At 45.7% G+C, this 27,999-nt stretch overlaps 2 protein-coding genes and 1 long non-coding RNA gene across 16 annotated transcripts in view; 1 reads left to right on the top strand and 2 right to left on the bottom strand.

Annotated features, from left to right (window-relative positions):
• LOC125894085 (uncharacterized) overlaps nt 1-27,999 on the bottom strand; it is a 328,241-nt gene that overhangs the window by 286,182 nt on the left and 14,060 nt on the right. The gene's annotated exons all lie outside the window — the stretch shown is intronic.
• The window catches only part of LOC125894107 (uncharacterized), a 29,967-nt gene continuing 2,233 nt past the window's right edge, over nt 266-27,999 (bottom strand). Inside the window, exons 2-5 of the long non-coding RNA XR_007450035.1 lie at nt 1,672-1,750; nt 1,090-1,213; nt 882-955; nt 266-782 (exon numbers count right to left, since the gene is read on the bottom strand). This is a non-coding gene — a long non-coding RNA (uncharacterized LOC125894107). The remainder of the gene's footprint in view (nt 783-881; nt 956-1,089; nt 1,214-1,671; nt 1,751-27,999) is intronic.
• On the top strand, nt 17,997-27,402 carry LOC125894098 (uncharacterized). Of its 14 annotated transcripts, XM_049585281.1 has the most exons (7): nt 17,997-18,135; nt 18,180-18,223; nt 18,532-18,619; nt 25,824-25,999; nt 26,132-26,219; nt 26,659-26,746; nt 26,835-27,402. In XM_049585281.1, exons 1-7 carry the CDS (start codon nt 18,102-18,104, stop codon nt 26,995-26,997), a joined length of 681 nt encoding a protein of 226 aa, XP_049441238.1. In that variant the 5' UTR covers nt 17,997-18,101; the 3' UTR covers nt 26,998-27,402. The 14 variants fall into 14 exon arrangements, 4 of the variants coding, with proteins under 4 accessions (XP_049441238.1, XP_049441240.1, XP_049441241.1 ...); XM_049585283.1 differs by lacking the exon at nt 18,532-18,619 and having other exon boundaries at nt 25,868-25,955; nt 26,659-26,702; nt 26,791-27,402; XM_049585284.1 differs by lacking the exon at nt 18,532-18,619 and having other exon boundaries at nt 25,868-25,955; nt 26,615-26,702.

The raw sequence follows: 27,999 nt of genomic DNA, 5'->3' as shown, positions 1-27,999 counted from the left end.
ACAGTCTGAACATTTAATCCATTTAAGAACCAGAAAATATGAACATTTAATAAAGTATGTGCACTTTTTTCAAACAATATCTTTAAGCAGTTCAGAAGGAATGTTACATTTCTTTTGACACTGACCATTAAAAAAATAACAAACATTATTTTCTAACCTTTTATAGGTTTTAATCTCTCACACTACAGGTGCAGTTTGAACTTCTTTACTTTTTATTTAGTGTTTATTTTTTTCAAAAAACAGAACACTCCCTGACAGACGACCTCTGAATATTATATATTAAAAAACAAAACAAAACAAAGTCAAAACAAGACAGTGAGGTAATCAGTATACATATAATACAATAATTTAAATAAACAGGATGCTGAGATTTACACAGGAGTTTTATTTCCAGCAGAGCAGGTTCAGTGACAGAGAAACACAACAACAGCATTTTGACTGAAACTACGTCATTAATACAGTCGGTTGTGTCTGATTACATCATTGAGTCCACCTCTGTGTTCAAGTGTCTATTCTCAGCTGTGGACTTGTATTCATTCTTCATTGTGTGAAACACTTTGAGTCTCTGCATCACAGTCACAGCTCTAACTGTTAATGTTGTACAGAAACTGTATAAATAACAGACAGAGCCACTGTGACATCATCCACTGGTTTGTTGACTCGTGTTCTGAAGCCTCGACTTCGGCATTTCTGCCGTCACCATCTTGTTTTTGGAGCCAGAGGTGCACATATTTGGATGAGAGGGGTGGAGCTGTGGAGGAGCTGAAGACACTTTGTATTCACTGAGAAACAGAAGTGTGACAGAGAATTAAGAGGGGACAGTGTGCGTGCGTGAAGCTATAGCACGCTGCATATCAAAGACTACACACACTTTGTATTACCAGTTCCTGTCTTTAGACCCCAGCTGTGTTACTGCACGTCCTCTTCAACCAGCTGTCCATCACTCTTTACCTCCCTGTCATTCACACACACACACACACACACACACACACACACACATACAGTGCAAACACATGAAGTCAGTGGTGTCAGACAGCGAAGGTGTCAGTGTATATCTGTGTAGTCTGCTCTGTGATTTCTAACACTGACCTGCGCTCAGATTTAAATGAGCTTGAGGCTCCGCCCATCACACACAATAAGACATGACATCACAGCCGGCGTCCTGCAGCACGTGGTGAAGACCTGTGATGGATCCACAGGAAGTGTCTACAGTCTGGGAAATATTCATTCAGTGGTGAGTAAACAACAAAGACAGTCCTCAAGAGTCGTGACTTTATAATCACACTGATTATTGATTGATTGATTTGAAACCACTGGTTTCAAAAAAATGGTGATTTGTCAGAATTTGGTGCCACCTCCTCTGTCGACACGAGTTTTGTACCCGAAATCCTTTCTAAGCAAACATTTTGATTTGGTCTACACACATTAATTTGGGGCTTATCCTGAGGTGACATTATCTAACCAATGTTGTCCCCATGGTAGCAACTTGTCAACCGATGGCTCTCACATGTCAGTCAAAGAGGCCCCGCCCCCTTAATGATGCGTAACTTTAAGCCTACAGTGTAAACAGATGAGTTCTATGACAGTGTTGAACTGATCTCCAGAGACCAGACAGGTTGTAAACATGTTGATTTCTACATGTGAACATGGAGCTCTGTGGGGATCACTCACTGTTGGAGTCAGCCTCTAGTGGACATTAGAGGAACTGCAGGTTTCAGTCTCGGAGGATGAGGTTTGGTTCAAACACGTCCTAAAAACAAATTTGACGTGTGTGTCATTAAAGTATCCAGAACCACAGAGATGAGAACATTTGTGCATTTTTTAATCTCTTAAGACAAACCAAGAAAAACAAACTCTGAATGTCTCTGAATCCTCAAAGGAGACGTTAAGATGAGTGTAAATGAATGTAAAAATGATTTATAGATAAATCTATCAGTCACAGCGGCTTGACATGTGCAGCCTGCTGTAACGGAGCAGAGGTTTATATATTATATCACAAAGTACAAAGTATTCCACAAAGCAACTGCTCTTAGAAGAACAATTACTCAGGTGGCTGTAACGCATCACTACGCATCACTGCACACATTTAACCAGCTTATTTATATGGGTTTAATATTTAAAGGACACCACAGCCTGTAGTAAACACACAGCAGAAACATCAGGCTCACAGCGTCTGAATAAATCAGAGCGTATTCAGAGGTGTTCGTTCTTAATCCTCCCAAACTGGATTAAACTCAGAGTTAAATCTTGACGGGTTGAAATAAAGATTAGAAAAGAAAAAAAAAGCTCACATTTTTTTATAATACAGAGGCGCCTCCGTCTCCACTGACACATCACACTGTATATGTGTGTAATATATAATATGTCTGGTCTTATGTCAGCAGCAAAACCAAATACTCATCAGCAAGTTTGAACCATTTCATCAATAATTTGTGAGTCACTCGTTCATAGTTTAAACACATGAAGACTTGAGCAGCTCACAATACAAAGACTCACTGCATTCATATATAACACATCTAACACATCTCCTGACACACACAGTTTGGGAGTTATGCCCTTTCTCTATCATTTTCATATTGAGACAACATGATCAATATCTTTATTGTGTCTGTACGTGTACGTCCGGTGGCTGGGTCTCAGCGGTTAGCATTGCGGTTTAGCTTAGCGAATACAGGTGAAGTCTATAGGGCAGCCATCCCCAATTAGCAGCCCGCGGGCCGGATTTGGCAAAGTGTCCAGCCCGTGCGGACCCAGTGACATTATGTAATAAACTGCCATAAGGTGAAATGAATTGTGTTTGGTTCTATTTTGACCTCATCCCACACCGTACACTTGACCCGTATTGCCTTTTGCACATGTACACGGAAGACATGCGCACGCTTCATCCTCGACTCTGTCAGTCACCAGCTAGCCGACCGCCTTAGCAAAGCGAAATATTACCAGAAAGTCACAATAAATAATGAACCGAGAACAACATGGCCTCTGTGAAGAAGCGCAAGGTTGACCAGGAGAACCATCAGTTCAAATCTGACTGGACAGAGGAGTTTTGTTTTATTTTACCGGACCATGTCAATGCAAAACCGACATGCTTAATATGCATGCAAACTGATGCTGTCAGCAAAGCTGAGAATCTAAAGCAGCACTTCAACACTATGCATGCTGTCAGCTTCAATACCAACTACCCAACAAAATCGGATCAGCGTAAATGCAAAATAGCAAACATGCTAACGTCGTACAAGCAGTCCGTTTCTACTATGAATAAGTCAACATCGGCACAAGAGAGCGCTACAGCTGCATCACTGCAAGTTTCATGGACCCTGACGAAAGCTAAGAAGCCCTTTGCTGCTGCCGAGCTGATTAAGAAGTGTGCAGTAGAAATGGCAACTGAAGTTTTAAGTCATGATGAGAAAAATAAGAAAGCCGTGGTTGAGCTGTTAAAGCAGGTGCCACTGTCGGCCAACACGGCAACCAGAAGAGTGGAAGTTTTAGCAGAGGAGTGTTTTTCCTGTCTACTCACCGATTTGAAGAAAGCAGAAGCCATATCACTCGCTATAGATCCGTCCTGCAACCGAACCAATATGGAGCAGCTGGCTGTGTTTGTAAGATTTTTTGATGGGAAGACATTTCGGGAAGAGTTGCTTTGTTTGCTTCCTCTACCGGGGCGCACAACCGGAGAAATCGTCTTTAATGAGTTGAAACAGTTCTTTGAGAAGAATGGCTTGGATTTGAGCAAAATCGTGTCAGTGGTGACGGACGGAGCTCCATCGATGGTGGGACACCGCAAGGGCTTGGTGAGCAGGCTTTCCGCCGTTAACCCCGCACTGCTGGCATTTCACTGCATCATTCACAAAACAGCGCTGTGCGCTAAACTGAGTGGAGAAATGCAAGAGGTGATGGACACAGTGACAAGACTTGTTAACTTTGTTCGTGAGAGCTCCAGTCTACAGCATCGTCTTTTCAGAGCACTGCTGGAGGAAATGTCAGCTGAACACAAGGATCTTCTGCTGCATAACGATGTTCGCTGGCTGAGCAAAAGCCGTGTGTTGGAGAGAGTGTGTGACCTGCGTGATGAGCTGGTATCATTTTTGTCCAATCTGCAGAGCAAAAAAGCCCAAGAATTTCTGAGCTTTTTAAGTGACAAGAAGGTGATGGCAGATGTATTTTTTGTGTGACATCATGTCTCATCTAAATCACCTAAATCTGCAACTACAGGGCAAAAATCACACTGTTGCTGACATGTACGAGGCAGTTGAAGCTTTCCAGTCAAAGCTGAACCTTCTGAGAGACATTCATGGAAGAAAGTTGCACTTTCCATGTCTGCGCGAGCATTGTGAAAAGCACGACATGCGGGAACATCCAGCGATGAAGGATTTTGTGTCGAGTCTGGCAGAAAACTTCAAGGAACGATTTGAAAGCTCTCCTAAACTCTCATGTGACATCCTCCTCTTCCTGAGACAGCTGTTCTCTGTTCCGGCTGATGGCCAGTGGACTGCAGAGGCCAAAACACTGTTGCCTTCTATTGATGAGGCAGCTCTTCAGATGGAGGTCTTAGAGATGGCAACATCGGATTTGCTCAAAGCACAGCACAAGGACGTTTTGGTGAGTGACTTTTGGATCAACATGGTTCCACAAGCTCGATTCAAAAACACCAGAGCTGTTGCAATGCTCTTACTCACAATGTTCCCCTCCACATATACAGTGGTGGAAAAAAGTTTTCGGACACCCCATGCATTTGTGAAATATTGCATGAAGAATCACTCTTAGGTCTTCAAGTGCTATTTCTTTTAGTACAGTCACAGCCAAAATAAGTAAGTGCAGATGCAGTCCTTCAGCAGTTGGATACACTCTGCAGAAATACAGACGAACCAACAGCTTGGAAGACAAACCAAGATCTGGGCGTCCAAGGGTTTCTTCAGCAAGAAATGACCGCATCCTGATCCGCATGTGCAGGCAAAACCGCCGAATGACATCACAGGAGCTTCAGCAGCAGTGGTCAAACCAAACTGGTGTCCAGTGTTCCACCCGCACTGTACGTGGCCGACTTTTAGATCATGGCTTAAGGTCCTACAAGGCTATCAAGAAGCCCCTGATCAATGAGAGACAGAGGTTAGCCCGGCGTCGTTGGGCCCAGGCACACAAGAACTGGACAGCCAGGAAATGGAAGAAGATTTTGTGGTCAGATGAGTCCAGTTTCCAGCTTTATCTTCCTCCTACTAATGTGAGGGTCCGCAGAAGGCCAGGCGAAGCATTATCTCCAGCATGTACAGTACCTACTGTCAAGCATGGTGGAGGCAGTATCATGGTTTGGGGATGCATGAGTGCTGCTGGTGTTGGTCATCTCACTGTCTGTGATGGCACATTGAACTCTACCAAGTATTGTACCATTCTCCAAACCACATGCTCCCTTCTGCGCGTGCACTGTTCCGTGAGGTAAAAACTGGATGTTTCAACAAGATAATGCCCCTTGCCACACATCCAAGGCCAGTAGAACTTGGCTGCAGGAGCACAGTATCCAGGTCTTAGAGTGGCCAGCTCAATCCCCGGACATGAGCCCCATTGAAAATCTGTGGTGGATTATCAAAAGGTCTGTTTCAAAGCATAAACCAAAGAATTTAGAAGAATTAAAAGCAGTAATTCAAGAAGAATGGGACAAGATTACCCCTCAACAGTGTGAAAGGCTCGTGGGGAACATGCCAGCCAGGATTAGAGCTCTACTACGTGCCAATGGCAGGACTACTAAATATTAATTTGATGATGTGATGGTTTATTTATTTTTTGTTCAGTTTTGAACACATTCTCTGTTATTTGTTGACTCTGATACCGACAATGTTGAGAACTGACATATTGAAACTGTCAAGAATTTAGTTTTGTTAGTTTTTCTTGTAAACAATAAACAAAAAATATAATTTGTATTTGTTTGTATCTGTCTAATGCAGCCACACCTTTTGAAACACAAAAAAGATTTTTCCACAAATATTTCATGATAATATTTGAGATTGTGTAAAATTTTAAGGGTGTCCGAAAACTTTTTTCTACCACTGTATATGTGAGTCATCATTTTCTTCAATGAACACTATCAAGAGTCAGGACAGAAACAGACTATCCAACACACATCTTGGACAGTGCCTCAGGATTGTGACAACAGAATACAAGCCCAACATCAGAAAGATTGCCTCATCCTGTCACTCTCACTTCTCTCACTGATTGGTGAGTAAACATATATTAATTTTCACCTCTTTTTATCAATTAAAAAGAGTGAATTAATGAAACAGGAGGACAAAATTGCTTCAAAACTGTTAAAATGTCACACAACAAAAACATAAACAAAATAAACAAGATGATAAAAAAAATAAAATCAAACCAAATTATACTGTTTGCCACAAGAAAAGAAAATAATTGTTGTTTACAGATATTATTTGGTACACACATATTTTAAACGTGCGTAACTCATAATATTTTGTGTTCTTATGTTATCTAATTTTCAAAAGGGACAAACTGATAATCTCTCTCTGTCTGTCTGTCTGTCTGTCTCTGCTTGTCTTCCTGTCTGTCTCTCTAAGTGTGTATGTGTGTGTGTGTGTGTGTGTGTGTGTGTGTTTGCTGGTTCGGATGTCCTCCAGTCTGACTGTTTTCACGCAGTCTCACTTTGCTGTTCTTGAGGTGAATGTGGTTGTAGAAATGCTGCTGACAGCTGTCTGTGTGGAAACCTTACTGAGGGGTTTAACATTCAGCATCAATGTTTCTGATATTGGTATTCAGAAATATTCCAGATCTATGTTATCATCTAAGTTATCATCTTTGCCTGAGGATACTCTTTTTTCCTCTTGTGCACCACTTGCTGTAGTGCTGTTGTTTATGGTTGTTGATCAAACTGGTCATATTATGTTGATCAAAATATTCTCCAGGGACATTCAAATAATTCAGTCGTTGATACTGACTTATTTTCTTTCAAGTGTGCATTTTTTCTCGCCTGTCCCTCAACACAGGCTATGACTATATCTGCTACTACAACCAACTACCACTGGTACTACTAATCATGACAATAATACTACTTCTAATAATAGCAGCAACAGTAACATCTGCACATAAAACAATGTTTACTGGTCCAATGAAAAAAAAAAACAACAACCGACAAGCTGGCCCTCGACTTGGCAACCTGGACATAATTTGGCCCTCTGTGAGAACTATTTGGGGAACCCTGCTATAGGGGGTCAGTAGCCTACTCGTAAAAGTGAACAAATAAACGTTACAGAAACCCTGAAGCTGGCATTTCTGCACATGCATTTAAAATAAACATGTTTAGACCTTAATTCGAAAAACGAGAGTCCTTTTTAGTCGTTTTAGAAGAAGTTTGATACACGGAACTATAGTGTGTTTACGCCCTGCGCGGAGGGATACACCAGTGAGCAGGCACAGACTCTCACCACCGTGACCCCGATGAGTCAGAGAGTGATGGAGGACGCCCGGCAGCTGACAACTTGGAGGCAGAGGCAAACACCTGAGCCGTGACGCCCTCATGAAGGTGACCATGTCTTTAGGCACAGTGTTTCCTCAGCTCAGAGAAAAGAAACAGGAACACTGAGGAACAGTTCAGGTAAGTCAGAACCTGTACCTGCATCACAAATTACATCAGCAGATTATTGTTGTCAGATGTCTCAAAGATCCTGTCAGATCTGAGACAGCATCTGATAAACTTTATAATCCTGATGTTGATCAGCTGAACTTCACACTGACTAATTATCTAAAGTTAACGACCCCTCCATCTGTGGATCAAACCCTGAACAGAACGTCCTCACAGAACTTCATTCAATTTTCCATCTCACGTATTTGTCCACATCAGGGCCTTTGTCCACACAACTTTTGTTTCTCAGCGTCTGTGTCTTTTTTCAGTTGTTCCAGATGAGGAGCGAGCGTATGCAGCGTCCTGGAGAAGAAGCACTCCACTGCTGCGTCCAGACAGGATGTGATGAAGGTGTGATGAAGGTGTGATGAAGGTGTGATGAAGGTGTGAATGAGTGTCTCAGTCATGGAGTCAGAGAGTGATGACATTATCAGGTAGCTGAAACTAATGTAACACGAGTGTAACGTAAACTGCTGACTCGATGAAGATGATGTCGCAGGAAGTACACTCAGGACAGGACACGATGGTTGGACGGTGTTGACTGACCCCGTCTGGTTTTGATTGGCCGACATCAGAACTGTATGATGGAAAAAAAATGCAGAAGAAAAAGAAAGTTCATCGTTGTGAAGCTGAGGCACAGTGTGTGGGGCGAACACACAGTCTGATGGGAACAGAAACAAACCTCAGTGGCAGAACTGGAGACAGAAAGCTCTGCTAGATGCTTAGTTATTCACATGAACTGTGCAGCTGCTTAAAGAAACAGGAGATGTTCAGTGTCACTGAGTTCTGCTACAGTCAGGTCAGTGTGTCCGTCTGCTGCTGCCTGCTGGACTCCAGTTCATCATGTTTGCTTCCAGCGTTTTCTTTAACAGTCAGAACCTTTGAGTTTGTTCTGGAGAAGATTCTGGACATCATGTGTTGTTGTTTTGGATCGTTGCAATAATAATAATAAACAAACATTTGCATGAAGCATATTTGTCTCATGTTGATAAGAATATTATAAACTTCTAAAATATCTCTAATGTCCAGTTAGAACAGATACAAAATGTGTGATTCATCATGAGGTAACTATGGACTATCACGCCATTAACTGAGATTAAATCTGGATTGACAGCCTGAACTCACTGTAAATCAGTGTATAATCAATCAATCAGTCTGTTTGCATCTTTTATCAGTTGCTTCCAGTGAGGAGCGTGAGGCCAGATACAGCCACACTTTACAGGTGATCAGCTAACAAACAGCTCGTCTGGTGTCTCGTCATTATTCACGGTGAGCTCATAAACACACATTTCTGTCTGTGTTGCTTCATCTCTTCATTAAAAAGTGCCTGAACAAAACTTCAACTGTGCGTCCTGAACACAGACCCGTCCTCAGTGTCTCTTCCTGAGGTTAAAAGAGGTTAGGTCCTGATCAGCTGTGAGGGTCCAAAGGACAGAGGCACGTCCTCTGCTGCGAAGCCTCTGCGACAAACTGATCTGAGATATTGATCTTTATGAATAAAACTGAACTGAGGTGTAAAATGTTGATTTTCTGTGATCTTGTTATCGACTGTGAATTCTGACTGTGAGGCGTCTTGATATGAGCCCATTGTGATTCCACCCGGTGAGATCATGCATGTACGTGCACTAAAAACTGAACAATAACAGCTTCTATTTATTTTGGCTCTGACTTGGAGACGAGTTTAAAGAGATTTAGTTGAATTTTACAGTAAGCACTGGTCACTGAGAGCAAACTCCCATCATGCACCTCTCAGACAGGAGCAGAGGTACATGTAGAGGAGGTGTGTAACGGACTGAACAGGTTAATGTTTGACCCCACCCCCCCCGAGGTCTGAATGAATCTCCACACTGAGACTGATGGTTGTTGGTTCAAACAGCTTTACACAACCTACAGTGCTTTAAATCAGCGCTGCGGTTGGCTTTATTGGGATGGCTATAATAAACCCCCCCCCCCCCCCCCCCGTCCCCTCCACCCTGTAGACTGGCTGTGTGTTTTCAGGATGGAGCCTCCCGACACTATTGATTTCACACAACAACATTCAGAGCCGAGGACGTTTACAGCCGCTCAGATTTAAAGACTTCGGACTGCGAGCAGATTCTCTGCTGATTTCACACATTCATTCTGTTATTTTATGTATCTGGATGAAGGGATGAAGGGATGCTGAGGTCCTTAATGTTGCTACAACATCAGCCGTCATCTCTTCCTAATGTTCTCCTGCCGCCTCCGGCTTCATGCTTTCAACACACACACACACACACACACACACACACACACACACACACACACACACACTCACTCAGTTTGTTAAATGCCTCTAATGTTGGATTTATGCTTCACGACGTGTTTGTTCTGAGTCTGTGAGTCAGATTATTGGGAGATTATGGAGTCATAAGATCTCATGACACGCTACATGTTGGTCCACAGCAGAGTTGGGTATAACACGTTACAAAGTAACGCGTTAGAGTACTTTGATTACTTTTTGCAGTAACGAGTAACCTAATGCGTTGTTAGGTTGTTTGAGTAATCAAATACTTAAGTACATTTTCAAACAAGACATTAGTTACTTCTGTTACTTTTAGAACGCTGCTCCTTCAGCTCCGAAACAGCAACGGCTGTCGTTTGGTTCTAATAACGGAGATAGTGTCTATCTACAGCCTCACAGTGTCATTTACCTGCTCAGATGAAGCCACAGACAGTTATTCATCCTGAACACACATTTTTATTTTATTTTAGGCAAAATCTTCAGTTTTTTACTGACTTCAGAGGCCCATTACTCTGTCTCTGTATCACCTAGAGTGTTTCTGACACTTTCACAAGAAACTTCAGGGAGTTTTCTTTCTGGCAAGACCTCATGCATGCATGTAGTCAGAGCGCTTCAGTACAAGATTAACGGCTGATAAATAACGATAGCCCAGAACAGGAAAAGGCTGATAGCCGATTACACCAGTGCTCAGACATTTCTGAGGTATATCCAGCGTCTATATTTTAGGAGGATCAAACTGTGCAAGTGAATTTAAACAGTGGATAATTACATGGCTGGAGTGTTGGAGTGGAGGAGAGCAGCCTGACACCAGGCGAGTGAGTAAAGTTTCTTCTCCTTGTGTTGTGTCGGTTCACACAGAGCTTAAATGTGTCAACTGCTCATTGACTGAAAACAGGTCTGTTATAACATGAACGCCACTCAGCAGCCTTGTGGTAAAATCAGCTGTTCCCAGAACACATTTCTACAGCGAGAGGAAAACGTGGGGATCACTGCTGTCTGAGAAAATAATATCCGATGTACAGTGACCTCTGAGACACGAATGATGCAAGGCTCAAATCATTCACATCGCCCGGTGCGAATTTCACCAATGAACACTCAGAACAGTCTCCTCCTTCTTCCAGACGACCCACAGCCGCTATCACTCACACACACACCCACACACACACACTCTCTCTCTCTCTCTCTCTCACACACACACACACACACACACACTCTCTCTCTCTCTCTCTCTCTGTCTCTCACACACACACACACACACACACACTCTCTCTCTCTCTCTCTCTCACACACACACACACACACACACACACACACACACACACACACACTCTCTCTCTCTCTCTCACACACACACACACACACACACACACACCTGTCAGGCCTCGTTATGTGTCCGTCCACTGAGCTTCCCTGCGCAGCATCAGGATCAAACACCTATCAGGTGTGGTTACAGTGAGTCTGTATCTGTGTGTGTGTTTTCTGTACATCATCCTGATGAGAAAGGTTAACATGTGTGTGTGTGTGTGTGTGTGTGTGTGTGTGAATAATATTTGAAGAGACATCAAACAGCTTCAATTATTTCAGCCCCTCAGGTGTCGTCCTCATTATGCACTTAGAGCACCCAGTGAGGCTGAGACAAGTTAACGTCCTGCTGGTGTTGCTCAGGAGAGTTCACGCTGAGCTCAGTGATCTCGTTTACTCACACATGATGGTTTTTATATTCACAACATATTTTCTATTTGTTTCCAGTCTGATATTACTGTGGGGTGGCTGATTTGAGGATCACTGACTGATGTATTGGACAAGCTGATAAACTGCAGCAGTGTTAACAGTGGATTTGTTGGGGACTATTTTCAGCGGCGGATTAATCCACATTTGCTGCTCTAGTATTTGTGTCATGGATGCATGAGGAGAACAGGATTCAGCTGTGAGAGCTGCTCGGTGATGCATGAAGCCAAAATGGTTTAACTGCTGCGTATAAAATCACCTCGCTGATCTGGAGACGATTCAGCACGGCGTGCGACCAAGCGCTTAACTTTCAGTTTAGTGATTCGCCAACTTGAATCTTGCGGCTCTTCCAAACTTCACAAATATTTTCAGACTGAATGGATCAAATCCTGATGATGAAACGAGTCATTTCAGAGGTTTGACACTGACAGAAATGTACCCACTGATCTTTAGACGTTTCATTCTCGGTGTAAGTTGATAGAAAAAGTCTATTTGAAGCGTGGCGTCACTGAGGGACCAGGAAGCTGCAGCACGACTCTTTGGCCTCACAGATATTGGCTTCAAAGCCTGGCGCACCTCCTGTTGGCCTGATTCGTCTCAGCAGAGCCGTGTCTGAGGAGTTGAGTCAAAATAAACTACAGCGTGTGTGTTCATCGTTCTGAATGAACAGCAGTGCGGCTCATTGATGTGTTTTTAACAACGATGGAGCTGTGCGGCTCAGAGGAGGCTTCGATACACAAACACACTCTGTACCTGTTAGAAAGATCATTATTGTGGGATTATTTGTTATTATAAGACAAATACACACAGACACAAACAGTTCCACCAAACAAGGAAAATGACAATAAGATATAAATAAATATATGTACAGAGGCTGTTCTCATAAACTGTGTCTATTTTCAAAATGTAATGCACCCAGATTCATACATAATCATGAGCCAGTAATTCATGTATAACCACATATTCTGGATCTGCGATCATGTGACCAACATGCTGACAGGAACAAATAAGGAAATGGTCATGAGTACTCTCGTAAGGAGGCAGGTTGGAGCGGGGGATGGGTCACTAAACACAGACTTTCCACAGGAGATCAGTGAAACATGTCAACTTTAATTCAGTTTAAAGGGATAGTGCACCCAAAAATGAAGATGCAGCCATTATCTACTCACCCATATGCCGAGGGAGGCTCAGGTGAAGTTTTAGAGTCCTCACATCACTTGCAGAGATCCAAGGGGAGAGGAGGTAGCAACACAACTCCACCTAATGGAGGCTGACGGCGCCCCAGATTCAAACGTCCAAAAACACATCATTGAAACCACAAAATATCTCCATACTGCTCGTCCGTAGTGATCCAAGTGTCCTGAAGCCCCGACATAAAAAGTTGTTTGGAAAAACCTCATTTGAACTCTGTTTTTAGCCTCATTGTAGCCTGTAGCTCTGACTGCCTCTCTGGGCACCGCGCTCATGTGTGTGTGTGTTTGCACGAGACCAGCGAAAGCACGTGAACACACATGAAGACGGCGCCCATGTCTCACGATCTCACGCAAGCGCGCACATGTGAGTGCGGTGCACAGAGAGGCAGTCAGAGCTACAGGTTTTGTAAGGTTTTGTATTTCTCTGTAATGTAGCACAGTGTTAACAATGTTACTGATACTATTCTTTCTCACACCTTCAACTCAAACCACCAAAATATATCATTTCATCATTACATTCATATCAGAAACATGTGGGAGACTAGTCCACTGATGGACCCTGATTCACAGCTGCCCTGTTTGGTTCAGTTCAGTCTAACTCCAGCTGGTTTGCCCCCTCAGTGCGGTGCGTTTGTGCAGGTGTGAACACACCAAACAACCGGACCGAGACCTTCTTGAAGAGGTGGTCTCAGTCCGGTTCCAAAGGAACTGTGGTGCGGTTGGTTTGTGGTGAGAAGGTGTTGCGACCTGGATGTGAAGCAACTGCAGTCACATGACACATTGTTTGGGTTAAACATGAGCATGTTACAGTCCTGGAGGATTATTAATGTGCACCTCCTCCTGTACTGCCTTAATATGCACATTCAGCACATCCAATGCATCAAAACATTGTTTTCTAGTTGGAGCCGCGTTTGCCTCGTTTTCAAACTGTATGCTTTGACTAAAATGAACAATGACAGCAATATAGTCCACGATGAGCAGCGCTAAAATCAACCTGCGTAGTTGTCCCTCCATTGTGACATTAGAAAGTGTCACATTTATCTTGCAAGTGTACTCTTCTTCAACGTTTGCTTTACTTCCTGGATTTTTCCCACATGGAAATTCTGACCAATCAAGAGCAGCTTTCTCACACAAGGCGTTTGATCTGGTCCTCTTGTAAATGCTGCCGTGAGAACACCAACCAACTCTAGGCAATTATACAACTTTGGAACAACATGAGTCCCTGATTCAGACCAGAGGAGAAGACAAAGCAAAAGAAAAGTCGAGAGCCATGAAAACGACAGTTTACACCACACATGGAAATATGTGGAAAATACAAACTCTCCATCCAGTCAGCTGAGATCTGATGTCAACACATAGATGATTCGCATAATTTTCATACTCATTAAAGCTCTCAGTGACGCCTTCACAGAGACCTGAAGCTTCTGTATTTATTATAACTCACTCATGTAGTCAGGTGTGTCTGTGGATACAGTGCGTACACGTGTTGCACAGATACGTTCAAATCACAGAGTCTGAGTGGTTCAGGAATGTTCATAAATATGCAAATTTGGACACATGGATTAATTTCTACTTATGTTAATCACAAGGTGTGTGTGTGTGTGTGTGTGTGTGCATCATAGACCCACACACACACACACACACACACACACCTGCATCGCACTGATGTCTTCCGCATAGCTCTGCAGTGGCATGTTCTGTATCTGTGTGTGTGTCCATGAGTGTGTGGGAATGTGTGTGTGTGTAACCTGCACGTGTATGTCTCTGTGCATCTGTGTGCACGGTCACCACGTGAGGCCGCGCTCTGCTGAGGCACTTGAATAAATGTGTTTTGTGGAAAAAGCCGAGCAATTCACACGCAATTCTGTTGTGACTGCGAGCAGTGATGAGCCGAGGGGACAAAGGGAGAGGTCAGAGTTCAGAAAAAAACTATTTCACAGCAGCGCACCTCTCACGACAAGCTGCCAGGGTTTCTGGGAAAATACAGCCTAAAATTGTCCCTGAGTGTGGCGCGGCTCCAGGACCGTATGGGATGGAAACAACAGGTGATTTACTGCAGCACGATGCACCATGAATAAAGAGAGGTCGCTAAATGTGTCACAGCACAAGAAATATTTATTCACAAGAATCTGGATTTATGTTTTCAGCTGACACGCCCTGCTGCTGCATGTTATTGGCTCTCCATGATATATGTGCTACACAGCAGATATCATGGAGACATATGTGCTTGTTTATTTTTTATCATTTAGCTTTTATATCAAGAAACTAATAAATAAACTGTCATACAAACAAATATATACATCATTATTAATATTGTCTTACCAAGGTCTCTACTGACACCATAACTTCATACTCACAAACACTTTCTTCTTCTCCAGGAGAAAATGTTGGCATTGTAAATTTCTGCAAACCGCAAACATGTTACACACGTTCACATTTTATACACATCATGTGAATGTTTGTAAAGTGACGTAGTATCTGAGCTGCCTGTCATCGGGAGGTGGAGGGGACAGTGGATGGTGAGACACCTGTTCAACACTGTTCAACACCAGCAAACAACTGGTTGTGTTTTCTCAAGTCATCGCTGTGTTTTCAGTTAGCCGCCTAACGCGGATGTTTTTCAGTGACCTGCGATGTTTTTCCAGCAGCTTTTAGCTCTGCAGGGCGGCTGTGGCTCAAAGTCAGAGCAGGTCATCCACTAACCAGAAGATCGGCGGTTTGATCCCCAGCTCCTCCAGCAAGACACTGAACCCCAAATTGCTCTCCCGTGTGTAGATCAACACATTCTTATCCCAACTTGGCACATGAGATGCTCTTGCATCAGTTTTGGGAACAGTGTGTAACTTTACACCTGTTACATGCACTGTGTCTTTTTGAAATAAACATCTGTTTTCACAGGAAATGAAGCGTTTCTGCTTGTTAGAAGCATCCTGTCTCTTTCAAAATAAACTCACAACATTGGCAGAAATCTTGTTTTTTTTTAAGGCTAACTTAAGTTTAGGCAACAAAAGCACGTAGTGAGGTTCAGAAACAAACATCATGGTTTGGCTTAAAATAAGCTGTTACCAACGTAATGTCATATGTCATGTGACACGCATCACATGCTACACATACTAGCACACTGTGTTGTTATCAAAATAATTCAGTTTTGGTTTCACACAGGAAACGAACACCAGGCTCCTGTGTGAAAGTCTGAAGTTGGTTTGACCCATCCGTGTCCATGCCTCGCCACCCCATGCAGACTGTCGCGCTCTTTATACACTTCATCAGAAACAGCCGCCGCCAGGTGTGCATCATGCCTCCACCAGCGGTGCCTCTGTACATCAGTGTCGGACACTGAGGTCCACTGACACGGCGGCTGTATTTGACGAGTTAGGAGTGAGAACAGGATGTGTAAACGTAAATGTAAATGTACGGTAGTCTTGACCTGCAGTGTGTAAATGTGTGTGAACGGATGAATGTGACATGTAGTGTGAAAGTGCTTTGAGTGGTTGCAAGACTTGAAAGGCTCAAGTCCACTGACTGTTTTTAGGCACTAAATGTGGGCGCTCTTTAGCATCCCGTCACTGCTCGTCCTGGCGGGATTGTGCCCTCTGAACGGGACATTTTAACCCTTAACGTGATCTTTTATCCTGCCACAGAACATCTTCCTCTGGTGTCCAAAGACTTGTGTTACATCTTCTCATCTGTTCATCTGTTCACTTACATTCTGTATTAAATATTATCTGAACTTCACTCCTCTGTCTCTCCTGGCTGAAGAGTTTTCTCTCCCTAAACCCAACACACGTTCACCACAGCATTAAAAAAACCTAAAGTTTCAACAAACTGATGCTGTGAACGTGCAGCACACACTGCTGCCGTCTGCAGCCCTCTTGCTCAGTATTGGACCGGTTTCAGAGACGGTTGTTTCCATGAGTCACTGAGACACAAAGACACAGAATGAAAAGAGTCCAGATGGCTTTTTATCCTTTTTCTTTCATACGTACAAAAACAAAGTAAAATAAGTTGTACAGAGGGTAATGTGCAGCACTGCAGCTGCTCACAGTGATGACTAAACTCCAGGATGTCTGGGTGTCAGAAAACACGGAATGAATTTACTCGTCCTTTGTGACGCCTTCAGAGGTCTGACAGAAACTGTCCTGCTGATTCTAGAAAGCAACAAACAGCCTGTGTTGCTGTTCAGTTTGGAGGACGCTGCTGAAAGTTACCTGCCTCTGACGTGAGAATAAAGTGGCTGCTACTTTTGAAAACAGAAACTAACTTCTGTAATACTCTGATCTGAAAGTGAACTTTTAATCAGTCCAGACTTTCCTGCTTCATTGAGTTTTTCTACCTTTTCCAAGCGTGGCCGACTGCTGATCATCAGACATCCATTTATCATTTTCAGGTGTGTCTCTGTGCTCTTTTTATTTTACTGAACTCAGTGAGTAAATGCCTCAGGGTCTGAAAAAACCTCTGAAACATGCTGAGTGTGAACGTGCCCTGAATGAACCGATAAAGTTATTAATGCATGATGCACGGGAGAGAGAATATGTTCACAAAAAGCAACCACACGAGGTTCTGTGTCTCTGAGCATCAGTGTGAGCACGTCCATCGCTCTTTATGTACTCACAAAGAATCCACACACTCACACACAATCACATGAGAAGTGTTTGGTCACACCTCCCAAAGAAGCACAGGTGTGTGTGTGTGTGTGTGTGTGTGTGTGTGTGTCACATTATCCACAGAGGAGACTTGGGTGTTTTAAGCTCCAGCAAAGTGCATGTCAGATGAGGAAGAGGAGTATTTGGCCTGTTTCCTCCAGGTGCTCCCACATGTTCTCCCCGTGTCAGTGTGGGTTTCCTCCAGGTGCTCCCACATGTTCTCCCCGTGTCAGCGTGGGTTTCCTCCAGGTGCTCCCACATGTTCTCCCCGTGTCAGCGTGGGTTTCCTCCAGGTGCTCCCACGTGTTCTCCCCGTGTCAGCATGGGTTTCCTCCAGGTACTCTGACGTTCTCCCCGTGTCAGCGTGGGTTTCCTCCAGGTGCTCTGACATGTTCTCCCTGTGTCAGCATGGGTTTTCTCCAGGTGCTCTGACATGTTCTCCCTGTGTCAGTGTGGGTTTCCTCCAGGTGCTCCCACATGTTCTCCCTGTGTCAGTGTGGGTTTCCTCCAGGTGCTCTGACATGTTCTCCCTGTGTCAGCATGGGTTTTCTCCAGGTGCTCTGACATGTTCTCCCTGTGTCAGCGTGGGTTTCCTCCAGGTGCTCTGACATGTTCTCCCTGTGTCAGCGTGGGTTTCCTCCAGGTGCTCCCACATGTTCTCCCTGTGTCAGCGTGGGTTTCCTCCAGGTGCTCTGACATGTTCTCCCTGTGTCAGCGTGGGTTTCCTCCAGGTGCTCCCACATGTTCTCCCTGTGTCAGCGTGGGTTTCCTCCAGGTGCTCTGACATGTTCTCCCCGTGTCAGTGTGGGTTTCCTCCAGGTGCTCTGACATGTTCTCCCCGTGTCAGTGTGGGTTTCCTCCAGGTGCTCTGACATGTTCTCCCAGTGTCAGTGTGGGTTTCCTCCAGGTGCTCTGACATGTTCTCCCCGTGTCAGTGTGGGTTTCCTCCAGGTGCTCTGACATGTTCTCCCCGTGTCAGTGTGGGTTTCCTCCAGGTGCTCTGACATGTTCTCCCTGTGTCAGTGTGGGTTTCCTCCAGGTGCTCTGACATGTTCTCCCTGTGTCAGTGTGGGTTTCCTCCAGGTGCTCCCACATGTTCTCCCCGTGTCAGCGTGGGTTTCCTCCAGGTGCTCTGACATGTTCTCCCCGTGTCAGCGTGGGTTTCCTCCAGGTGCTCCCACATGTTCTCCCCGTGTCAGTGTGGGTTTCCTCCAGGTGCTCCCACATGTTCTCCCCGTGTCAGCAGCTGAGTGACAGTTTATAAACTCATGTTCTGATGCAGTTTGCTTCAGTTCATCCAGAATGTTCTCAGGTAGAGACTGTCTGCCGTGAAGCCTCTGAGCAAACTGTGATTTGTGATTCTGGGCTTTATGAAAAAAATGGATCTGAAGAAACTGAAACCACCGGGGAACATTTTTAACTTTCGTCTTAACTATGGAAGATGAGAAGTTGTAATAAAACAGGCTGAGCTCCGACTGATGTCACACATGTTCATTCATTTGTCTCTTTAGGGTTCTCATGCCTGCTCTGATGTTGTTCTTGTGTTGATGGGTGGGCGGGGCTGTTTCTTCATGTCTTTATTGGGCTGCAAATAAACAACCTTGTTTTTTTTTTTTTTTTTAAAGAATGTTCTCAGTTGTTGGATTTTTGTTCGGTGTGAAAACGCGACAGAGAGAAACAAACTGTCCTTGATGAATTCAGTGCAGCCTGATGTAGCTGATGACATGAGTTTTTAAATTCTGTTAACCGCCTTCCTTTGGCCGAACAATGCACCTGTGTAGTACATGTAAGTAAGTGTACATGTAGAGACTCCAGCGGACTGAGGGCTGCAGGAACCTGACCTTTAGTTACAGCGCCCCCACCAGGACGACTGGACTCGTATGTTCTCTGATGTAAAGAACATTCACAAAGTCACTGAAGCTTCACCTCAGTTTTTATTTTCCATGGTCTGACTGGCTGCGGTCCAACTGTCTCTGACGTGTCATCATCACACTTTAATGAGAGTTTAATTCAGTGTGACGTCACAGATACTTAACGAGAGGGTCGAGCTCAGTTCATTTAAAGATGGAGAATGAATGAGGTTATGAATCATCAGGATGGACCGTGAGGCGCCCCCCCGAGGAGGCGAGGAGAGCGCGCGCCAACACATGAAACCGCTCTGCGCTCTGGTGGAAACAACACGAGGATGAACAGAGAGGAGAGGAGGAGGGGGAGGACACAGAGAGAGCGCATCACTGGAGGAGTGTGCGTGGCACAAACACGCGTACACGCACATTTACACCACACCCCAGCTAAAGAGAGAGAGGGAGAGAGAGCGCGCATCATTGTTGGACGCTATAAGGCGCGTAAAGCTCCTCCACACAGACTCAGAGCTGAGGTAGCGCTCCGCACGTGAGGCTGTGAATGAGCGGGACACCGGCACACTGAGAGACACACCGGCACACTGACAGACACACCGGCACACTGACAGACACACCGGCACACTGACAGACACACCGGCAGCAGCTGGAGTCATGAATAACGGAGCGGGTTTGTGAATGAAGCCTCAGAGCGGAGACGTGACTCCAGCTGTGACGGAGGATCCATGAAGCTCACAGGGTTCTGATGTTCCGGTCTGGAGACGGAGCTGCACGTGCTCGTGTTCACTGAGGATTCACTGAGCTCACACCTGTGAGGCTGCACAGGTGACCGCAGGACTGAGCAAAGAGAACATTCACTGACATGTCCTGTTTGGAGACTTTGGCGCACAACGGACGCGTCGCTCCGGTTCCGCTGCGCGCAGCGATGCGCACAGCTCCGCGGTGCTCCTAGAGCCACAGCCCGGACATGGACTCGGGAAGTCGGGGTCCTGACGGGACTGCAGCGTCCCTGAACCCGGACATCACAGAGAAGTTACTGTGAACACACCGCGGCGTGTTTCTACCTTTCAGATAGGCTGCAGCTGTGACGCGCGTGTTTATGGTGCGTGACAGGATTTACTCTGTTCTCTCCCTGGTCACACCTGGCAGTCTGCGATCAGACTCCCTGTGACGTGGACTCGCAGCAGGTCGGGGAGTTTGTCCTCACGAGCACGCGGAGGTGTCTTACAGGAAGTTTTTCCAAGTTTTCCACCGAACCAAACAAACTAAAGAAACCAGCGCAGCGGGTCCGTCACACGAGGCGACCAGCTGCAGATACACGAGGCGACCAGCTGCAGATACACTAGCGACTGCTGCCGCCAGGACTCACACAGATGTTTGTGATTTGTTTTGAGCTCAGAAAGAGAGAAAGAGAGGCAAGCAAGCGCGCGCATGATAGCGCGTGCACACATGGACAGAAGTGGAGCCTGCTGTAAAAACTTGACCTGATGATGAAGCATCGTGTCTCTGTGCTTCATCATCATCACCTGTGACCCGTGTGTCCTCTCTGAGTACCTGCTCACCAGTCACACCTTTCACCCGCGTGCACGCGCTGTTTCACTCCCTCTGCTCGCACCTCTCGCGCATCAGTCTGTGTGTGTGTGTGTGTGTGTGTGTGTGTGTGTGTGTGTTAAATGTTATAAAACCACATGTAGTCCAGCATGTAGTGTGACGTCACCACCACCCACACTGTGACTCTGTGACCTGCAGCCTCCCCGCACAGCCGCGCGTGATGCTGAATGGACCGACGCTCCGCGACCACGATCCGATGCGACTCGTCAACCCGCGGCACCTCCCGCAACTGATGTCCCTGGAGGACCATGAGCCCACCCTGGTGGAGGGGACCCTGGGGCCCCGCAACGCCACACCGGCAGGGGAGGAGGGGGCCCCGGGTCCGCAGCACCAGTCCTTCCCCTGGGTGGTGACCCTGCTGGCCGGAGTCCTCATCACCACCATCGTGGTGGATGTTATCGGGAACCTGCTGGTGATCGTGTCCGTGTTCCGGAACCGGAAACTTAGGAAAGCAGGTAGGCAGTTGTCCGTCTGTCCCTGTTTCTGTGTTTCTGTCTGTCTGTCTGTCTGTCCCAGTTTCTGTCTGTCTGTCTGTCCGTCCCAGTTTCTGTCTGTCTGTCCCAGTTTCTGTCTGTCTGTCTGTCTGTCTGTTCCTGTTTCTGTCTGTCTGTCTGTCTGTCTGTTTATCACAACTCAGCACAGTGAGTCCATCTTCTGGATGATCAGAGTTTATTACTGCGACTTTATGACATGTTCCTGCAGCGACTCTTTTATGATCCTCAGGTTTCAGTATTTTGTATTTTCTTATGATATTTCTGATCGTTTACACTTAAAACCATCAGTAACTGTATAATTTTTATTTTTTTAATCTATTTAGTTATAAATCAATACAACTTCAATGAAATGTGACTTAAACATGAAGACATTTGGGACATTTATTAAAAATTGCACTCTAAAGAAGACTGTTGGCAGGTTCCAATAATAACAATAATAATGATACTTTCTGCTTTGCAATATAGCACATATTTACTACAACTACCACCCGCTATTTTAATAGGAGAACATCTAGTAAGTGTCGTTTGTTACCGTGAGCCTGGACAGCACCTGTGTATTGATCATAAAGTGAATTAAAGTTTAATCTGCAGGTTTTGTCATTGTGAGATTATTGAGGAGGTATTTTTCAACCTGGCCTTGGTCTCCTATTTTTCATGTGTGACTGACTGATGGAAACATTTTGTGTTAGTGGTCCAATATTGAGACAGAGAGCTGCAGCCGGCCGCCACCACACAGGCTGTGATGTCACCACTCAGGAATTACAGGTAGCTCTGTGTGTTAGAGTTCAAACGGACCTGACCCAGTGAAAAAATGGTTTTCAGCAGGTTCCTGTTCTGCAACAAAAAAATGTCACAATACAAAATAAAGCAGAAACAGCGGACAGATCAGACAGAGCTCCAGAGACGCTGCAGAGAGACGACTGAGGTGAAGGGAGTCAAATGTGATGTGAGAGTTAACTGAGTGGTGTCAGGGGAGTTTTTCCATCAGCTTGTGTCTGTGCGTGTTTGAAATGTGTCACAGGGGTTAGCGCTCTGATGTAATGCGGGATCTTGCTCCAATGATCTCTGACCATAGCTGTGTATGTACAGCGGTATGTGATACCCTACGATTTAGCGCCCTGAATAGGGATGCACCGAAATGAAAATTTGTGGCAGAAGCCGAAGCCAAATAATATTAAAGGCTTGGCCGAATACCGAGTACCGAATACCGAATATCGTTGTTTAGTTTTTCATTAGTTTTTGCAGATGAACCCCCTCCAGATTAGTGTTGTCACGGTACCAAAATTGGATCCCAGTGTACGATACCAATGAAAATATTATGGTTCTGAGTAGTATCACGATACCACAGCAAAAATGAGGCAGATGTGCCTTTTGTCATTTATAAAAAGATAAATCACTTTTCTATAATACATCAATGATATTTCAATGGAATAAATTACTGGGCAGTCCACACGCCAAGAAGAGGATATTATTGGAGCTGACTTCTCTGCCGATGGCCGCCATTTTTGACAGGAATACATTAACGTTACTGTCTGTGTCTGTGACCCCCGTTCAACCCACAATCAGTGGGATTCGCTTTTCGTTTCTGCTGCTGGTTGAAATCTGTAGGCTGCTCGCACAGCGTGCTGAATCATTTATTTTGCTTGCTCAAAACTATTTTTAGTCGCAAATGCGAGTGCAGTGACGGGTGGATCGCCACACTGCCAACATTTTACTCCGCTCGTCACGGCACGCCGTTTGATTGCGTTATCAAAACACGCCGCTATTATTCGGCCTTGCTTTCAACTTATTCTACCGAATACCGAATGTGTGTTTTTTTGCAATATTCGGCCGAATATATTCGGTTACAGAATATTCGGTGCATCCCTAGCCCTGAATGACGTTAAGTCCTTAATGTAAAGTTACTGTGGTGAGGTTTAGGAAAAGAAACATGGTGATGATGCAACAGAAAATGACTTAACGTTCACTAACAGTTCTGAACTTTTAGAATATGTGTTTTCTGTATGAATTACTGGCTCGTGATTACGTAGGGCATGTACAAATTTAGTGCGTTATATTTCCAGGAAAACATCTGATCAGTGCCTGAGAACAGTCTGATTTAAATCCATTCAGAGTCAGTTTTTGTCTGATAATGTTACAGATCAGGTCCTGCAGAGAAGTGAAACGTTTTCTGTGCATTTCAGTTGTTCTGCTCTGCCAACAACTGCCGTTCTTCTTCTTTGAGTTAGCCGCTAGCTGCCAACAGCTGCCGTTCTTCTTCTTTGAGTTAGCTGCTAGCTGCCAACAGCTGCCGTTCTTCTTCTTTGAGTTAGCCGCTAGCTGCCAACAGCTGCCGTTCTTCTTCTTTGAGTTAGCCGCTAGCTGCCAACAGCTGCCGTTCTTCTTCTTTGAGTTAGCCGCTAGCTGCCAACAGCTGCCGTTCTTCTTCTTTGAGTTAGCTGCTAGCTGCCAACAGCTGCCGTTCTTCTTCTTTGAGTTAGCCGCTAACTGCCAACAGCTGCCGTTCTTCTTCTTTGAGTTAGCTGCTAACTGCCAACTGCTGTTCTTCTTCTTTGAGTTAGCCGCTAGCTGCCAACAGCTGCCGTTCTTCTTCTTTGAGTTAGCCGCTAACTGCCAACAACTGCCGTTCTTCTTCTTTGAGTTAGCCGCTAACTGCCGACAGCTGCCGTTCTTCTTCTTTGAGTTAGCCGCTAGCTGCCAACAGCTGCCGTTCTTCTTCTTTGAGTTAGCCGCTAACTGCCGACAGCTGCCGTTCTTCTTCTTTGAGTTAGCCGCTAACTGCCAACAGCTGCCGTTCTTCTTCTTTGAGTTAGCCACTAACTGCCAACAGCTGCCGTTCTTCTTTGAGTTAGCCGCTAGCTGCCAACAGCTGCCGTTCTTCTTCTTTGAGTTAGCCGCTAGCTGCCAACAGCTGCCGTTCTTCTTTGAGTTAGCCGCTAACTGCCAACAACTGCTGTTCTTCTTCTTTGAGTTAGCTGCTAACTGCCAACAGCTGCTGTTCTTCTTCTTTGTGCTAGCTGCTAACTGCCAACAGCTGCACACAGAACATGTTGTCAAAACGTCACACCCATGATCCCGCCTTGCTGGCTGTCCTGTTTATACAGACGTTGTTTCAGCGCTGTTACGACCTCCGTTCTCGGCTCAGAGGTGAGACAACTCTGTCCCCCACCCTGCGATCGTACCTTATCTACAGCACGGTGAGGCGGAATAACCGCATGCAGCCCCCATCTTTAACAGGAAATGTAAAAGTGACAAAAACAAAGACTGAATGGGCGTAGACTGACGGGGCGAACACGCTGCAGGTGGTTACAGCTCAGCCTGTTTCAGTGCTGCTGATGCAGCTTTGTCTCTCAGTACTGGACCAATAAAAAAACAACAAAAAAAAAAACCTTGTCAGTCAGTCAGACACAAGAAAATGTGAGAACAGTCCAGGCTGAAAAACAGCAGAGATCCCCTCTGACAGGGTGAATGTGGTCTGAGAAGTTGTTTGACTTGTTGAGAGCTCACTGCTCTGTAACTCTGTCTGTTTCTGTTAAAGCACTCAGCGCCACCTCCTCCGCACTCATACCACAATATGTGAATATTGATGAGTTGTTTTGACATTTAGGATCTTTGTATGTTGGAGCGCTGAAGCCGAAATTCCTGTTAAGCTCTCGTATTAAAAGTCCAGGCAGGAAAATCAATTCGCCACATGCGAGGTTGTAAGATCTGATCCCAGAGCAGGCGGAGGGACGTGAAGGAGGAGGGCTGCCGTCTCCTCTCTGAGTCTGAGTAAGCTGCGTTCACTGAAAGCACTCAGCTCAGTCTCTGTGTTAATGGACTCAGAGATCATCAGGAGGTTCAACAGGAAACACCCAGCACAGGGACATTAACGTGACCATGGGATGATGGGGCACATCTCTGTAGTTAAAGACACATCTGTGAAGTCTCTGAGTGACAGTTTGTGTTTGAGTGACAACATGAGACAGGTCAGAAATCATGTCAGGGTTTTGTTTTTTGGTTTGTTCTCTGATTGTTTAACACTTGTACTGTGGTGCATATGAATGAGTGTATGCCTCCGTGGTGCGTTCACATGCTGCTGAGAGACTTCTGAAGTGACAGAGTATCTGAGCTGACTCTGTCTTCAGGAGGTGGAGGGGAAGGTGGATGGTGTGACACCTCAGGAAGTGTGGCTAAATATGTGTTTATGTGACGTATAATAAATAAAGTGGAACCCAGGGTGAGGGAGCCTGTCTGTGCTCCCACATGTTCTCCCTGTGTCAGCGTGGGTTTCCTCCAGGTGCTCTGACATGTTCTCCCCGTGTCAGCGTGGGTTTCCTCCAGGTGCTCTGACATGTTCTCCCCGTGTCAGCGTGGGTTTCCTCCAGGTGCTCTGACATGTTCTCCCCGTGTCAGCGTGGGTTTCCTCCAGGTGCTCTGACATGTTCTCCCTGTGTCAGCGTGGGTTTCCTCCAGGTGCTCCCACATGTTCTCCCTGTGTCAGCGTGGGTTTCCTCCAGGTGCTCCCACATGTTCTCCCTGTGTCAGCGTGGGTTTCCTCCAGGTGCTCCCACATGTTCTCCCCGTGTCAGTGTGGGTTTCCTCCAGGTGCTCCCACATGTTCTCCCCGTGTCAGTGTGGGTTTCCTGGAGGTGCTCTGACATGTTTTCCCTGTGTCAGCGTGGGTTTCCTCCAGGTGCTCTGACATGTTCTCCCTGTGTCAGCGTGGGTTTCCTCCAGGTGCTCCCACATGTTCTCCCTGTGTCAGCGTGGGTTTCCTCCAGGTGCTCCCACATGTTCTCCCTGTGTCAGCGTGGGTTTCCTCCAGGTGCTCTGACATGTTTTCCCTGTGTCAGCGTGGGTTTCCTCCAGGTGCTCTGACATGTTTTCCCTGTGTCAGCGTGGGTTTCCTCCAGGTGCTCCCACATGTTCTCCCTGTGTCAGCGTGGGTTTCCTCCAGGTGCTCTGACATGTTCTCCCTGTGTCAGCGTGGGTTTCCTCCAGGTGCTCCCACATGTTCTTCCTGTGTCAGCGTGGGTTTCCTCTGCTGCTCTGACATGTTCTCCCCGTGTCAGCGTGGGCTTCCTCCAGGTGCTCTGACATGTTCTCCCCGTGTCAGCGTGGGTTTCCTCCAGGTGCTCCCACATGTTCTCCCTGTGTCAGCGTGGGCTTCCTCCAGGTGCTCTGACATGTTCTCCCCGTGTCAGCGTGGGTTTCCTCCAGGTGCTCCCACATGTTCTCCCTGTGTCAGCGTGGGTTTCCTCCAGGTGCTCCCACATGTTCTCCCTGTGTCAGCGTGGGTTTCCTCCAGGTGCTCCGACATGTTCTCCCTGTGTCAGCGTGGGTTTCCTCCAGGTGCTCTGACATGTTCTCCCTGTGTCAGCTTGGCTTTCCTCCAGGTGCTCTGACATGTTCTCCCCGTGTCAGCGTGGGTTTCCTCCAGGTGCTCTGACATGTTCTCCCTGTGTCAGCGTGGGTTTCCTCCAGGTGCTCCCACATGTTCTCCCTGTGTCAGCGTGGGTTTCCTCCAGGTGCTCCGACGTGTTGTCTTCGTGTACTCAGTATATCCCAATATTGCAATGACCTCAGTGACCTCAGAAGTGTGATAATATCCCATCCTGACCATATAAACTAGAACATGATCTTTTTCTAACCATAACCAGGCAGTTATTCAGCTTAAACCTGATCACACATCATCCACAGCATTCTCACCACTGAAAACTGAAACTAAAATTAAAATGTAAACATATCTGCTGCATATGAAGTGAACAAAACATACCTATTGTCTAAAGAAACGAACAGTCCCAACATTAATCCTGGTGACTGAGCTGCGGTCACATTTATCTGTGTCATTTTAATGTGGAGCAGGTCCTGTCAGTCAAATCAAACAGTGTTTCATCGTCTGGATGAAACTCTGTGAGAATCTTTATTAACCTGAGCAGATATCTGAACGTTGTCTGTGTTTATGAGTTCATCATCTTTATCTCTGAGATCATTTTCTGAGCCTCTGATCGTCCGCTCAGCATCATGCTTCAGAGCTCCACACGTGTCATCATGACAAATTAACATGGCCACGGATCAATACCTAAACACTCATACTGAGAGCCGTCCTGTCGGCCACACATCAGTCAAACAAAGCCATTTGTTTCTCTTGCTCCTCCATCAATCCTCAGAGATCCTGGACTCCCTGAGTGGAAATGTAATGACCGCAGGAGGCAAACTGGATGAACTCTTCACCTCTCTCATTCTTCCTTCATCTCATCTCCCCTCCTGTCCTCTCTTATCTCTTCATTTTACTCCTCTTCAGATTCCCCATCTTCTCAGCTCTCGTCTCAATTCAGCTCCCGCCTTCCCAATTCTCCTGCTGCCACCCATCTAGCAGCTTTGATTCATTCCTTCAGACTCTTCCTCTCACATTTCCTCTGCTCTGCGTACTTCCTTCCTTTTCAATCACTCTCCTGGTTCCTCATCGTCTCCTCCTCTGTAACTCTTCTCTGTTTGCCTCTGTCCATTAATCTCCTGCCTCCATCTGCCCTGTCACAGACACATTATCCAGCATTGGTGAGGTCCTGAAGTCACTCTTCATTATGTCGCAAATCTGTGGTTCA

Source organism: Epinephelus fuscoguttatus, linkage group LG9, assembly GCF_011397635.1.
Source record: "Epinephelus fuscoguttatus linkage group LG9, E.fuscoguttatus.final_Chr_v1".
Classification (NCBI taxonomy): domain Eukaryota; kingdom Metazoa; phylum Chordata; class Actinopteri; order Perciformes; family Serranidae; genus Epinephelus; species Epinephelus fuscoguttatus.
This window is presented reverse-complemented; position numbering and strand designations above follow the sequence as displayed.